General features: G+C 38.0%; 1 protein-coding gene across 1 annotated transcript; it reads left to right on the top strand.

Moving 5' to 3' along the window:
• The first annotated feature begins 107 nt into the window (after window positions 1-107).
• LOC124258817 (14-3-3 protein zeta/delta-like) lies at window positions 108-11,806 on the top strand. The gene is made up of 5 exons (XM_046692908.1): window positions 108-543; window positions 3,519-3,684; window positions 5,918-6,081; window positions 8,081-8,176; window positions 9,227-11,806. Exons 1-5 carry the CDS (start codon window positions 214-216, stop codon window positions 9,287-9,289), a joined length of 819 nt encoding a protein of 272 aa, XP_046548864.1. The 5' UTR covers window positions 108-213; the 3' UTR covers window positions 9,290-11,806.
• Window positions 11,807-16,453: the final 4,647 nt, after the last annotated feature.

Below are 16,453 nucleotides of genomic sequence, written 5' to 3'. Positions count from 1 at the left end.
GATTAGTATTACGTATTTTGATATCGTGTTGTAACACTTCAGCAATAATTTGGCTATTTTATCATTTTTTTCTTTCGAAAGTATTAATCCGAGCGATGTGATACATTATGTCATTGACAGCCGAAAGTAGGGCCCGCCATCCGCCATTTTGAAGCAGTTCTGATAATTTCTGTCTGCCGAAGTTGAAACTTAACATTGCCAAAGAGTGTCAAAATGGGTACTGAAAAAGCGAAGTTTGTTGAAAAGGCCAAAATAGCTGAACAAGCTGAAAGGTATGATGACATGGCAGCAGCGATGAAACAGTGCGTGGAGTGCTGCACAGGCAAGACATCTGACATTCTTACCAACGAGGAAAGAAACTTGCTATCCGTGGCATACAAAAATGTCGTTGGTGCACGCCGTTCTGCATGGAGGGTCATTAGTAGTATCGAACAGAAAGGTGATATGGCAGGAGGAGAAGGTGCAGAAAGAAAGCAAGGGATGGCAAGAACCTACCGAACTAAAGTGGAAGAGGAGCTGAAAAAAATCTGTGAGGAAGTGTTGGTAGGTGCTCTATGGCAACGCCTTTTTGGGCGGAGGTTTCCTTGTAAATCGGCATTAAAATATCATTCTTGCTTTATTAAATCGAAATGACATTTGTATCCTTGTATTTAGAGGATTATACAAATGTTTCAGTTTGCGAATCACAATATATATACTGCTTCCATTTCAATTCACAATGAGTACGTCTGTAGGAATGTCATACTTGGACGTTGTGAGAGGTGTTGTACCCATTTCCTCAAGGGGACTGAGACCTGACTTTCTGTCTGATTTCAAGCTATTAGTTGGTCCTGTGTCAGTAATTGTCTAAATAGTATTGCTACTAACGATAAGAAACCCATTTGGAAGGAACCGGTGCATATCATGTTGTTGTTTGAACTGAATCTTGTGTAATAATCTGACTTGACTTTATTATCATAGTATCAGGAAATCTTGTGTTCTACATCTCCTGTTGGATGTTTTCTTGTGTGAAAACAAAACACACTGTTTCATTGCTTTATTGAACACATTACCCTTTTCTGTGTAGTATCACGGAAAGAGTTCCTTCCGTTCCCCAAACTCTAAACCTAACCATAAACCTAGCCCTAACTTAAATTTTGGACATTTCATCATTTTGTGAGTTCTCTAGTAATTGTTGTGTTAAGCTTTGTTTATAATTCTAGAATATTTATACTTATTATTTGGGATGGGGGAACGGGAGGAACTCTTACCAGTATCACAGTTAACGTGGCCACATGTGAAATTATTGTGCATAATTCATAACAAGAGGTGATGTAAAGGACATATTCCACACATATCATACCGCAAAATAGGATACTGCCTTAGGTAGAGTTGCCCCCCTTATGCCTTTAATGACAGCTACAATCTTGCTAAAAGACAACTGGCATTCATCAGTGCTAATTGATATATGTCATGTCCCATAAAACTATAAGAAATAATTGGAGTATGACATTTTCTAGGTTACTAAGCATACACCACCATGTTCCATTGAAAATAAGCTATCTTGATGACATTGTGTACCATAGTGTTTATGGATGATCAACTTGTGAATTGTACAATAGCGATGCTTCGGTATAGATACTTATACCGTTTTCGGTTATCATCATGCTTGAAAACCGTATACATATTTGTGCCGATATGTCGCTATTGTACACTAAAGAAGTTAATCATCCATAAACACTTGTCATTCCTATTGATCACAACTTTTAGAAAGCCTCTCAAACAGTTCAAATTCTCTGCTGTTACAACCTGTGCAGTGGTACAGAAATATGCATACAAATGTGCAACTGATGTAAGAAATAGGACAGGCAGGAATAGTTATTATGATGCTCAGCTGATAAAGCTGACAAGTGTTGTAAGAATTACCTGTTATCTGAAGGATATGAGTGCAAACAATATCTATTGACTCCTACCCAGTAAAGAAACTAATATTTGTTTGCAAAGTCTGCAGTTATGTTCACTGCTTGGTGTAAGAATCTGTCAATGCTTACATGCAGTAAATTACAGATTGGAAATTTCATTGCAATATGGCAGTAACATTAGCTATGTGATTTTAATTCCTAAAATTGTAAAGAGGCATATGTATATTAGGGCTGCAATGAATCCACTTTGAGGCAAATATGAAATGTATCATAAATATCGGTTAATGATTACAGTAGCAAGTGAGCAGTTGATGCATTGAATATATTAGCGAAACAATGACAAAATCCTTACACATGTTAATTTATCACTCCAGTGACCACATCACTGTCAGATCCATCATATGAGAGTGATGGCTTCTATTTTAACACTATTTTTGAAAAATCATGGATATTCAATTCTAACGTTCATTATTATTGAATAGCATGTTAAGAAAATGACAGCGACTTGCAGGAATGTTAGACTGGCCATTGCTGAGTGATAGGAAAGAGATCTGTTAATCAACTTATGAAATACTCTTGCTACATTTAATGTAAACTAACTTTTAATCTTGAAGTTTGGCTTCCCAAATTTTCCCTGGCTCATTGCATTTCATGATGGCTTCCTGAAAAATCCCCAAGGCATTGGGGTCTGCAGTTCCAAACATCGCTTCATGTAAAGCGTTAAAAAGGTTTTCCAAATGAGGTAGCTGAACACTTTTACTGTTAATCTGCTGTGAACTTCCAAGGTTTGATGCCTCTCCCACTGCAATAAGATCTCATTCTGAAGGGTAATCAGGCTGAAACACTATTGAAGTCTGGAATATGCATCGTAACTTGTCACATGTATGTTTCTAAGTTTTAGTAATAACACACTTGCATATGTTTGTTATGTGAATGCTTGATTTGATTTGGAAACCTGCCCAACTGCTGCAAGCTGATAGGAAATATACGATGATGCCACATATTAAAAAATGAACACTTACTCTTGGGTTAACAACTTATTTCAATTAGATAAAGTCAAATTTAATTGTATATGCAACACAAACTTCAGCCTATGACTAGTATGAAGAATAGGAACTCTTGACATGCTAGTTAAACTCAGGGATTCACTGTAAAGCAAGATTTACTTTATCACCCTTCTACACAAAAGAAGATGTTTGGATTCAGGCAAAGGTTTAAGTATCTGTCCAAGTATCTGTGCTTAACAAGCTCATTAAATAAGGCTGTCAGTCTTGTTAAACCAAAATTCAGTAGTGAAGATATACGTAAGTATCTTCACTACAGAGGAACTTTTTGTTCTACAAACTACTTTTGTTCTTTGAATCAATGTATATGACCTTTACCATCACTAGGGCCTAATGAAGGTTGGTTCCTCTCATTAAAGGAATTCTGTTGAACATAGATGAGGTATTTCCTACTTTTGTGTTTGTATCACTTATGTTTACTCCATCAGATTACTGCAAACATGTTGGTGACTTCAGGGTTTTAGGAGAAAACTTGCCAGCTAAAATGTTGCAGGGAAAAAGAAAACTAAGACTTTCATTTTAGTAACCATTGATTTTTCTGTGTTCATTTCAGGAATTGCTGGATAAACACTTAATACCCCAGACAAAAGAAGATTCCTCTGACGTGAAGGCTGGCAATGCTAAAGACAACAAGAATGATAGTCGGGTCTTCTATATGAAAATGAAGGGGGATTACTACCGGTACTTGGCCGAAGTCAGGTCAGGGGAAGACAGGGCAGGTGAGTTAACATATATATCAAATGGTTTCCTCGTCATCAGTGAAGTAAACAAAAAATAATTTTGTAACACTTTCTTGTCAAATCCACAAGGGCTTGTAACGCTAAAAACTGCAATCAAGGTATATACTGTCACTAATAGGGTCTTTTCAGTAATCTATTTGCTTGAAATATGTGCATACTTTAAATGGGATAAATACAGTGAGTATTGTTGAATTCACCCCGAAACGAACCTGGTGTGTTGACCTCGTTACATCCCTTTCCTTTTATATAGTACTAAGACCCCGTTAGTGACAGTATATACCTTGATGGCAGTTTTTAGCGTTACACGCCCCTGTGGTCAAATCCTGTGCACAGTTAATAAATGGGTCAAGTTGAACATGTTGACTAATAAGTTTGAGTAAGGAAAATGAAGTAGTAAATACTATAATATTCTGTACAACTCTCATCCATTTCTGCTTTGGTCAGTTTTAGTTTTTGGTCAGTTTGATAAGTCTTGCGAGGTGCTACTTCTGGTACTAAGCTAGTTCCAGGCTCCCTTTGCGTGTGCCAACTTGCGATACCCAGCTTACTTCCTGTACCAGCTTGCCAGTCACAGGTGTATATTCGTGAATCAGTTCTGGTTGTAAATTGCACGACCGCCAAATATGACTTTACTAGACAGGGGTGGAAATAACTTTAAAATTGCTAGTGTACTCTGGAACAGTGGCACATGTAAAATCACTTGCCCTGATAATTTTTCCACTATACCGGACATTTTCTTGTTGATTTTTTGAAACAAACATCATAATTAACATTGGAAAGTCAACTGGACACCGGTACAGTGTGATATACAAATTTGCTTGCCCGACAGAAAAAAAACACTGGACTCGGATGTCGTGCAATGGTTATTTCCACCCCTGCTAGACTGGAACCATGCTTGGCTTTCACAGCTGTTGACAGTCGTAATAGTTGGCTAATTTGGGGATGGTTAGATTTGAAATTTGTTATTCCTGCAAGGATGATCGGTTCATTACTATCAACTGACAACCATGAGACCATTCGAAAAGGTATGAAACATTGTCACCAGAAGCACTAAGGTCTCATAAAGTGCCGTGACCTACTTATGGGCCCTATTGTATTGGTATTGTTTACAATGATGTAACAGTATTTTCATGACTATATCATACATTTTAAAAAGACCAAATCACCCAGCTGTTTAGATTAAGAGTGTGTTATAGTACACGCCACAATAGTGACAGTTTTCTTTTGCCAATACAACATTCCTCCTTGGACATAACATTGGAAATACCCTGTTAACAAATCTATACTCAAGTACACATTTTAATCATCTTACACTGTATAAAATTGTTCATCCTATACCTGGACTTTTCATTTTATCTATTGTATAAATTTTATTCAGATTTTCATTCAGTGCCTACATTAATATTTAATTTTGGCAAAATCAAGTGTGAAGTTATCTGAATTTGTCCTAAATGCCATACTTTGACTCGTCAAAAGTTATATTTATTGCAGTTTGATACTGTGGGTACCTTGACAGTAAATCGTCAAATTGTTCCCTACAAACAACTTAAAGGACAATAGAAATCAGTCTTACCAAGGTGCTTTGCTTATAGTCCTTTTGAAAAAATATCCATTAAACACTGCAAATCAAATTACCCAATATTGAAACATATTTTTCTTTCAAAATTTGTACTAAAATTATTTGAAGTATGTTTTAGCGAATCACCAGTAGATGACGAAAAGGGCACGTGAAGGTGATTGCTACTTCTGCTATAAGTGTACGAAACAATACGCACAGTAATCTAAATCTCTGCATATATCATTGGCTAACAACAGAAGGTACATTTTGATAAGAAAAAACTGTCTTGGGATGTCAAATTAGTTATCTTTTTTCAGCAAGTTTATTACTACTTATTCCTTTGTGCCTGATTTCACTGAGAGGATCTTGCGTTGGTGGCTTTGTGTGCTTGATTTTTTTTTGTTGTTCTCTCCCTGAAATACCGAATCCTTTAGAGGTGGAGGGCAGTGCAGTGCATTATGCTTGTGTGCCCACTACAATCAAGAAAATATGGTTCACGGTTCAAAACTCCAGTGTTTAACTTTTTGGGGTCCCCAATCTAAAACGCTGTATCACATAGCTTGAACAGGTACACCCCTAATTTCCTTTACAAAACCATTAACATAATATGGTCAGACTAACAATTATATGGTTTGTTTATTTACTTTGTTGCAGTTATCGTAGATAAGTCTGAAACAGCTTACAAGGAAGCAAACGAGACGGCTGCAGCGAAAATGGAGCCAACTCATCCCATCAGATTAGGACTGGCTCTAAACTTCTCTGTATTTTACTATGAAATTGCCAACAATCCAGAAAAGGCTTGTCAATTAGCGAAAAGTGTAAGTATGAGGATTCTTGCATACACACCAAGAAGATCATTTAAAACGTGAATAAGGAAAACAAGTTGTTTTGGGACATACAGTGTGGATGAATGACATGGCAGAATCAATATGATAATTGGAAAGTCTTATGATTAGACCGTGTCTTTATTCAATTCAACATCTGCACCACCTATTTGTTTTGCATAACCTTGTCGGTTTACTGTATGGTAACTACAGAATGGTTAAAGTTTGAAATGAAACTGTATGCATCTCCAGACTCTTGAATTGTTTAAGAAAGGTCTATCATCTGAACTGGCTAAACTGTAAATATGATAAACTTTGGCAAGTGTAATTGATGGTTTACCATGATGAAAAAAACCCAGCTGTATAGTCCAAATATAGTCAGACAAGTTTTAGGCTTGTCATTCAAACTGAATTCAAAATAGCACTTGGTGGGCAACGGGTCCACAGTATCAATATAATGGAATGGTGTTAACATATGTGTCCAGCATTGTACATGATATTTCTGTTAACTGCTAGATATAACCCTTGAAGATCCTGGTAAAATGGATCTTCAGCAACCAATGTTTGTCATAAGAAGCGACTAACAGGATCCGTTGGTCAGACTCGCTGATTTGGTTAACACATGTCATTGTATCCTAATTGTGTTTGTCGATGCTCATGCTGTTGATCACTGGGTTGTCTTGTCCAGAATTGATTATTTGCAGACCACTGCCATATAACCAGAATATTTGCTGAGTGCAGCGTTAAACAGCAAACAAACTCTGCTAGATAAAATCAATTCAAAGTCAACTTATTGTCATAATATTTAATCATTGCTGTTAAACTCTTTTCAACCAATGACTAGTCCCCAGACCCTAAAAGCCAGTGTACCAGCCAGGCCGTTCTCACATCAAAGTGATATATAATTTTAGTAACCTTCCTGTCATATGATTCATTTATTAAATCTGTCACAGTGACTGACAACACTTAAATTACATTTCAATTCCCCATTTTTTATCTGCTGATTTAGAATGAGTAACTGTTTTCTGTAATGTAATTACCCAAAAAAAATTTCTCAGACACATCCTTAGGCAATGGGTCCACATCTAAAATGTCAACGAGCAAAATAACAATGTTTTGAGCAAATTTTTAAATGAATGAATTGAACATTAGCTGTAATGTGATTTACTGCCATATAGGAGATTACCACATGAAAAGTGTAATTAGAAACCAAGTTGTTGTGCTATTATTTTAATACTATGATAAAAATAACTTTCATATTTATTAACAATAGGAATAGACCTCACAAATTGTGTATGGAATGTAGTAGCTATAATGTTCGAGAAGATAATTTCATTGATAAATATACTTCATCTATCACCATGGAGTCTCTGGGAACTTGGGTGTCAGAACAGTAAAAGTTTCTGGTTAACTGGCTTTGAAAGAGTGACAATAGCTATGAGCATGACTCCCAATATTAGAAATGTTGACACCAAGAGAAGAGAAATAGACACTTGATTAATGTCTTCTGAATGAGAAAGATCTTTGCCATATATGAGTTGCCTCCCATGTCTATTAAACACTGATCTTGCATGTATTTGGGTGTAACCTTCAGTCCACAAAGGTTATCTTAATATTAATCTTTGCAGCAAGTGCTGTCTATTTAGGAAAAGGTTCACTTAACTTTGTCTATGAATTTATTAAATCAGGGATTGCTTAGGGCTGTACCTTAACAGTTACAGTGTATATGGGTTTCTGACCATCTTGAGATGATAAAAATTGCTGGAAATTCAGATAGATTTCAGATTAGCCTTCACCGGTTTGGGAAGGGCTGTGATCAAGCTCTTTTCTTCATAACAGATTTTCTTGTTCAGCATTCTCTTTTCAGGCTGTTTCCCTAAATTTATGATTTATGACGTTTTAGGGGACTTGTTATCATTATTTTCAAAGATTTTCTTGTCTACGTTTACATTTCTACTGTTCCGAACACTGTAGTTCTTCTCCTTTATTTCAGGCATTTGATGAAGCTATTGCCATGTTAGATACACTTTCAGAAGAGTCTTATAAGGATAGCACATTGATAATGCAGCTTCTCAGAGATAACCTTACGGTGAGTAGTATTGTGTATTGTAATATGCATGCATTCACTAGTTCTTGTGACCCGTGAAGATCCAAGTTAGAACTGATCTTCAGTAACTAATGCTTGTCGTAAGAGGCGACTAATGGTATCAGTTTGTCAGACACGCTGATTTGGCTGACACATGCCATCATATCCCAGCTGCATAGATCGATGGTCATACTGTTGATCACTGCTTTGTCTGGTCCAGGGCCCCGTTCCTCAAAGCGATCGTAGCGCTAAAATGATCGTAACTCCCGTACTTTAACATAGACTTACAACTGTCGTAGCGCTACGATCGCTTTGAGGAACGGGACCCAGACTCGATTATTTACAGGCCGCCACCATATAGCTGGAATATTGTTGAGCCACCATATAGCTGGAATATTGTTGAGTGCGGTGTAAAACTAAACTCCACTAATCCTGTAGATGCCTAAAGCTTGAAGGCGCTCAAAGTTCCAATGATTAATGTATTTTAGATTGACTACCAATATATTACAGTAAATACCCTGCATTTTCAATAATAACAGGTGTGAAAAAGGAGTAGTCAGCACAAAGAAGATTGAGCATGGTTAATTTTGAACAGATAATATGTATACACAGGGGCCATGAAGTTCCAGCTCCTGACAGCTCTGAGTTTCATGTTGAGGGCTTGCTAGCTTTTGGAGGACACTAGAAGTGTTTTGAGTTAACTGGTTTGAGATAGTGTTATTATTAGACAATACTTCAGCTGTTAACATTATAAAGCTTTGGCATGAATGCTTACCTGAACTTTCTTGTTATAGCAAACAACTGTTGTGAATGAGTAAATGCTTAGTGACAGTTATTTACTAACATACGAAGCTAATGGTTTTGTTGGCCTAATCCTCCATGGATTTCTTTAAAAGTCAGTAGGTTGTAAAACAAGATATATTATGTCTTTTGCTCACTTGCAAGGGTTTGCCTTAGACCAATAGGGTCTTATTGGTTGAAAATGTTGTGCTAATGAAATAACCTGTCGGTGTACTTTTGGAAGACTATACTGAGTAATGATCATTGTTTCAGCTGTGGACCTCTGATGCACAAGGAGATGATGGAGAAATGGGTGAACAGCACGATCAGCAGTGAGACAGATCCAGCCTAGCTTTGTTGGCCGTCTGCAGCTGCTGCTGCCAGTGGCATGAGGGAGGGAAGGTGGCTGGGAGGGGGAGGTAGTGGTGACTGCAGCGCGCACTTACTCTGATGGACATTAAGACAAGACATGCAGACAGATAGACAGTTGTTGGTTTGCCATCTCAGGCACTGCAGGATCCATCGCCATTTAGGATTGATTCGTTGATCATTGCGTTGGTCACTTTTATACAGCAGACAGTCAAGCTCAATGTCATTTATTTCCATGTACGCTGATAACTAAGAATATGTCATGGTTCAATTGAGATAAACTTGAGGTGAAATGATTTACTGTGCCCAGGCTTTGTGAAACAGAAAATGGAAACGAAAGTTGTATCTGATGTGGAATTTTTTTTTATTATCTCTGCAGCGCTACATCTCATGTGTCTATTCTTGATGTGAATCCATCGTCATCAGTCATTACTGATCCTACAGTCTTCACTCAGCCTTGCATACATACTTACATACATACTTATCTACAATAATTAGTACAACATTGCAGCTGACAGGTAGAACATGGTCAGATCGCATTGATGATGATGATGATGGTGATGATGAAGATAGCCCAGAAATTATTCATTAATGTATGTACTCTGTATTACCGAGTTTGAACTGGGCAACTTGTTCACTTTCTCCTTATTTTCCTTTGTGTTGCTAGAGCTGTTGATACAATGGTCACCTGAGTTTTGGATTGGAACTAACAGAAAAAGTGTTTTTATATGTTATTGTGTATGTTTGTAATCCTTTACTGATTCTAGTCTATCGTAGTTATCCACTACTGGCGTAAGTACATAGTAGTTTCCCCTGTAATCTCAGAACTTCTTGTGGTGTTGATGCATCGTCTATCTTTCCAAGTATGCAAGCTGCTCTTGTTAATCTATCATTATTGATATTATTGTGGCACTTAAATAATAATAAATTGGAAATCGGACAAACATGTGTTAAGCATTTTTGAACATAGGGTCAGTTTGGAAATTAGATAGAAATTCAAAATATTGTCTAAACAGAAGCATGCTTTACCAAAAGTACACTATTAGCCCTACATAACATAGATATACATATTCATTGTATGTATGTATGTATTACTTACAAGGATGATGTCAGTTATTATGCAGACTGCAGCTACTTTTTTTGTGAACATTATTGGCAGAATCTACTTATTTCATGAGTGGTTGGGTATTATGATTTACCAATCAGTGAAGTTGTTTACCAACTGTGCTCTTCTGATGAAGTCATTTTGTTTTGATCTGTCAGAGATGTCACAGAAGTGTAGTGATCAGCTGAATTTTTTATACTTTTCCCTGTCTCGTTTCATTTTAATGCCAGAAAAGGCAGGTTAAGCTGTTGCCTTGTGAATTTTGATTGTGTGGTAAATGTGTTTGCTACATGTGCTTTGACATCTCTGTTATTTTGCCCCCTCCAATCTGTGACTGCTGGCATATAAAGCAATATGTGTTTGGATCCACACAGTATGCCCCCTTCTGGTGAGATCAGACAAGACCACTGTTCATCAGTTTTCAGTCACGGCTGTCATGAAAACTCTAAATTTCACTTTGTTGCACAGATTTTCCTAAACAAATTAGTAAGGACCAAGAATTTTTAATTCCCCTTTCTAGTTTGTGACCAGATCCTTGATAATAATGTCCAAGAAACCAGACCTTGATGTTGCTGTGTGCACTTCACTTGTTACTATGTCCTAGCCATGAGATGAATGTCTGCTTGTGTTGCCACCCAAATGTAGGACCGAAATTCAGCTAATGCTTAAGCCTGTCATCTGCTGGGGAACTACCATCTTGGGTACAACCAAAGATACTTTCATGACATCACAGCTAAAATGGCTTTGCTTGGATTGTTATTATCCTGTGTAGTCAGTGTGTCATTGCTGTTGCCCATTGTTGACTTTATGTGGATAACTGTTGTCAGATCGGAAGCTTTGTCATAACTGGAAAGCGACTAGCAGATCTATTTAAGACTATTAATTAAGATGCTGTATGCTGGAGTAGAGAAGTTTTGAGAGGGGTACTCAATAATGCTGATACGGGTTATACTGTTTGGATAAAGCATTGGCATGTACCCAATATTTTTTTTTTTTTTGCGAGTATTAATGTTTCATCTATCCTTTGCTTGATAAAGATGCATAATACTGTTTCACCTCACCATAAAATTTCATTTGTCTTGTTTTTTTTCTTGCAAAACGAAAGTTGTAATAATTGCCGTACATCAGTGTTGTGCATGGCTGTCAGTTAAGTTTGAGTAATATTCACATCAAATAAACTGAATAAATCTTAGGTTCCTGAGATATGACTTTGTGCCCAAGCAGCCCCATTGTTGATCCAGGTGTTACTGTAGTGATAACATGACGGTGCAGCTCTGACAACCTGTACGCCACAGTTCAGCTGTCTACAGTGTCTAATCACTGTTTGAACATGTCCACGGCCACTGGAAATATTGGTGTAGTAAAATGTGTTGATTTCATATGCATATCCTTGTTCATTCATAACTGGAATTCTAAACAGAATTGTGATACTGTGTGTGAGTGTTTGAATAATTTGGCATTGCCTGAGAACTAAGATTTGTATTTTGTTGCCTTTGAAATGTGGATTTAAGTAAACATGTGAAGATTGTGATAACTTTATGCTATTGATGGATAAATAGTGGGATTACAATCATAACTCACTTAAGCCATTTGCATGAAGAGTGCATAGTTCAATACATTTTGACTGATTCATCTAAATGAAGGAATATTAATTTCCGACAATCGTTTTTGCTGAACAGTTTAAGTGGACATTGTTTTTTGATTAGACACTGTAATATGACAGGTTAACATTTCCACACATACATTTTCATCTCAAGGTTTCTGGCAGGAATTAGGAATGAACACACTTGGAAGGTAATGGCTGTAGGAATGTTCTATTTATTGCTCCATATGAATCCACAGATAAATGATCTTGATAGAAGGGAAGTCATTCATGTTATGGATGATTCTGTAAATTTCTTCACAAGAAACTCATATTTATCATCAGACATGCAAGAGAGGAACTGATAAATACATACACAGTTCCTATCAATAGTAATTTCTGTGTCATGAAAGAATGAGGCATTGTACAACAAAATGTCCATAATACAAATGGTTAAATCTCTTAATGTATGGCTATTGCCCCTTTTGAATGGACTGAAAAACCTGACCAATATAAGTATATCTCCAATTATATTTGGGTTAAGCCTTTACGCTCAAGATGAGCAATTATGCAAATTGTGAGAATACTGATTCGAAGAAGACACCACTAGGAACTAGCACATACACAACACAACATGCTTATACATTACTCAAAAGCCCCAAGCTTCGGAATGGATAGAAAGTATACAAATACTTTCTGCCAGGATATCTTAACATTAATATTGACCAAATGCCCCTGGAAGGAATTAAGAAGAGCCTCACACATTGCACGAGAGTCCTCTTACCTCATTTTCAACCTGTACACTCTTCATACTATGAGCTGGATGTTAGACTCTATTGGACTGGAGATCAAAGGGACTTGATCATTTGGCATGTCTGGAAACGTCTTTGCTGAGTTGAACGGATGTCCCAACATGTTTTTCATATTTTTAAAGTAAAATTTAAAAAGCCCAGCATTCCATTAGTCCATAAAAATTTCTTCACAAACCACTCGACCATTGACCATTATTTACTTGACCACAGCTGAAAGTGGTACAGGTCACACACTGCATGAGATTCTCTTTACGCTCATATACTACTCACACTTTGCTAAGGATCAGATCATTGATTCAACAGAAAACTATGATGTGGGGTCAAATTCGGTTTAAATAGCCACGCCAATTGTAAGCATCGATCCAAGTTTTCAGTATGTCACTGCATCTTGTGGATCCCATACCTGCTTTTGACAGGCGTTGTGTACTTGTCAATGACCCGTGCCATTATTGGCAAAATGGTTGGTTGGTGCCATGAAAACCATTTGTATGGTTACTCATGTTTCAAATGCATAATGTTAGATTAAAGTGGCTGTTTTCATGAAGATGAGTTACCATATCATTATTTATCCAGTTTTAAATGGATACAATTTCAAATTATAAATGTACGTTTCAGTAAAGTGGCTAAATTTTGTGATCCTTAGCAAAGTGTGAGTAGTATATTATTCTGACACACAACTTGAGTACTGTTAAACCAAGCCCAAACAACCGTTGAATATATCATTTTTGGTATAGTGTCACTGATATATATGAAGACTATATCAACGATATATTCTGTTGTCTCATTTTGACATTTAAAACTTGATATCGTTTGGACTTAAATGCTGACAGTTTTTGCTTACCAAGGCACATTCCAACTCCGCCCCCCTCTTTATTAAATATATTGTAGGGCTTTTAGATCAAGAAATATAATTGATAGGTTTCTTTCCTTCTCAACCTTTCTTTCTTATCCTTCATTTACAACACATTTACACCTGTCATAAAATATGGACAATTCTGGAATGGTTATAAAATGCCACTCGAGCATTTGTTTGTTTAACGTCACACTCGGCAATTTTCCAGGTATGTGGTGGCGGTCTGTAACTAATCGACCTTGACCAGACAATCCAGTGATTAACATAATGTGCATTGATTTACCCAATTGGATGACATGTCAACCATGTCAGGGAGCTTGATCAGATCGCGTTAGTCGCCTCTTAAGACAAACATGGTTTGCTGAAGACCAATGCGTCCGAGAATAGAGTTTAAGATTGGGCATACTTATATTTAACATATTTGTTTGGCTGCCATTGTTTAGGTCACTGTCTGACGTGGAATGAACGTTCAAACAGGATGCAAAGTATGTGGTGAGGCTGGTCTAAACGCCCAGACAGGGGTCATCAGCGTGATATGTTAGATAAAAGGAATATTTTGATTTTCAGTTGATCCTGAATTGGTTCAAGTTATCATATGGCCGAACAAATAGCACGTTTTGGCCGTGCCCTTGTGGATAAATAGAGGATAAAAGCATCACATTAAAGACCCGGTTCAATAACCCACATGAGCACTGTGTGTGAAGGTAATCTCTGGTACAAGAATTTGTACCCAGTAAACTATACTTGTAACAGGTGACTCTGTGGATTGTTGCCCATAATAGTGGTCACTAGGGCTCTGACGGGTAGCAAGAAGCGGACTCGAGTATCCGGGGGATAAAACCCGACCCGGACTCGAGTACCCGAAAAATATAGTATAAATTTTAGTGAGAGGTACGTGCGTCTGTTTTAGGTAGTTTTCAATGGAATTTCACACAAGAATGCCGCACTTATAAGTTATAACTTAACGTCTGTATTGAATTGAAAACTTACACGAATTCTTTCCTTAAAACGCGTGGTTATCAATTTGACGAACCACAAACCTAATATCATTGACTTATTTGACTAGCATCGGTCTATGCAGGGCCACATTACTCAACTGAGCACTGGCGCAAACAGCCCATAGCAGAAACCAGTTCATGTGAGGTATAGCGTCACATGTCGCAACACGTGATTATGAATACACGAAATCGAGAGTTTGAAAAGCTTTGAGACTGGGGTAACAATGAGGTTGAACCCACAATGCAGAGAACAAAACTCAGAAAAAAAACAAGCCATTGTCAAAATCAGAACATTTATTAAACCACATTTCGTTTAACCAATACCAAATGTGAATTTCTTTGAAAAAGATTGCGCTTTGTAACAAAGTGCATCATGGACGATCCTCCACGCGTCTAGTGTCAAGAATGCATGATTTTAGATCCCACTCGTCTGTGATGTAATGCCCTGTGACGGTGATGTAACCGTGGGTGGCACAGCTGGTCCACATATCTGTTGTCAAAGATACGCCAGGGGACTGCTTTAGAATATCCTTAAGCTGAGTTTTGGTGTCGGCATATTCCTTCATAAGGTACTATGGATGGTCTTTGGACATAGTGACCGCCTCCGTGGTGTAGTGGTTAGAGCGTCCGCCCGGAGAGCGGAAGGTCGCGGGTTTGATTCCCGACCGCGTCATACTAAAAGACGTTAAAATATGGTACTTGTTCGTCCCTGCCTGGCGCTCGGCATTAATGGGTACAACAAGGACTGGAGTGACTGGTCGGCTAGGAGTCAGTATAATGTGTCTGAGTGGGGTATTCATGCTTCACTGTGGCATGATATCTCAGTGGGCTAGCACTATAAAACATGCTTACGTCTGGGCTAGTACAAGCAGCCTCACATACACAAACACACGCATGCACGTCGTCATATGGGCGAAATATCCTCAAGCACGACGTTAAACCCAATTTCACCTCACCTCACCTTTGGACACGGTACGATATAGCTTGGATTCAGTGAGTGACAAAAATCACGAAAACCATTACCTTTAACAAGGTTCAAAGGTCTGAGCTAGGTCTCTAACGCACATCATTATGGCCTTGCAGGTGAGTGTGGCTCGTATGCTTTTTGCGGTTGTAACCCCCCAAATATCCCTACGTCAGCGTGGCTTGCTTTTTGACTGGATTTTGGGAAGAATCGTTGGACTTGTGTTTCATGTTAAGATGTTTTCTCATTGAGCTTGTTCAGCTCCTTGCATAACTCATCATAATGCCGCAAAGGCGACACTTGGTTTTGAAGTGTCAAGATCAAAATGGGCCCATACGTTCGACCTTTTATCATCCATGGCACGTGGTCACGTTTAGTTTAGAGTTATCTATCTTTGTCGGATACTCGAGTCCTGGAATTTGGACTCGAGTCCTGCCTTACCCGACCCGTTGCCGGGTACTCGAGTACCCGTCAGAGTCCTAGTGGTCACTGGGTTGTTTGTTCCCGACCTGACTATTTACCTACCTATGTCTGAAGCAAGACAACTACTTGATGTATTCGAACACCCATTCTCAACATGACGTAATCATCAGTTGTGCCATTGTGACGTACAAGTGCGAGTGGCAAGTTTAACCTGGTGTTGTGGATGCAAAGGTTAAAAAGTCATACGTTTTTGTGGGTATGCTGGCCGTTATGTTGAAAGAACTAAATGATCCACAGATGATGCCTGCAGGTATATTACATACGCTGCTGGCTAGGCACGTTAAGGTTCATGCTGTAATGCTATCGATCGGGCATTGTCGACCCCAACTGGTAG

This window comes from Haliotis rubra, unplaced genomic scaffold (genome assembly GCF_003918875.1).
Source record: "Haliotis rubra isolate DU_JTF1 unplaced genomic scaffold, ASM391887v1 Scf70, whole genome shotgun sequence".
In the NCBI taxonomy this organism is placed as follows: Eukaryota; Metazoa; Mollusca; class Gastropoda; order Lepetellida; family Haliotidae; genus Haliotis; species Haliotis rubra.
Note: the sequence above shows the minus strand (reverse complement) of the source record. Positions and strands in the feature narration are given on the sequence as shown.

What these genes read in the sequence shown, in the direction of transcription:
- LOC124258817 (XM_046692908.1), top strand. Translation starts at nt 214, where the DNA reads ATGGGTACTGAAAAAGCGAAGTTTGTTGAAAAGGCCAAAATAGCTGAA. An exon ending in AAATCTGTGAGGAAGTGTTG is followed by an intron (nt 544 to 3,518) that starts GTAGGTGCTCTA and finishes TGTTCATTTCAG; the next exon opens with GAATTGCTGGATAAACACTT. An exon ending in CTTGTCAATTAGCGAAAAGT is followed by an intron (nt 6,082 to 8,080) that starts GTAAGTATGAGG and finishes CCTTTATTTCAG; the next exon opens with GCATTTGATGAAGCTATTGC.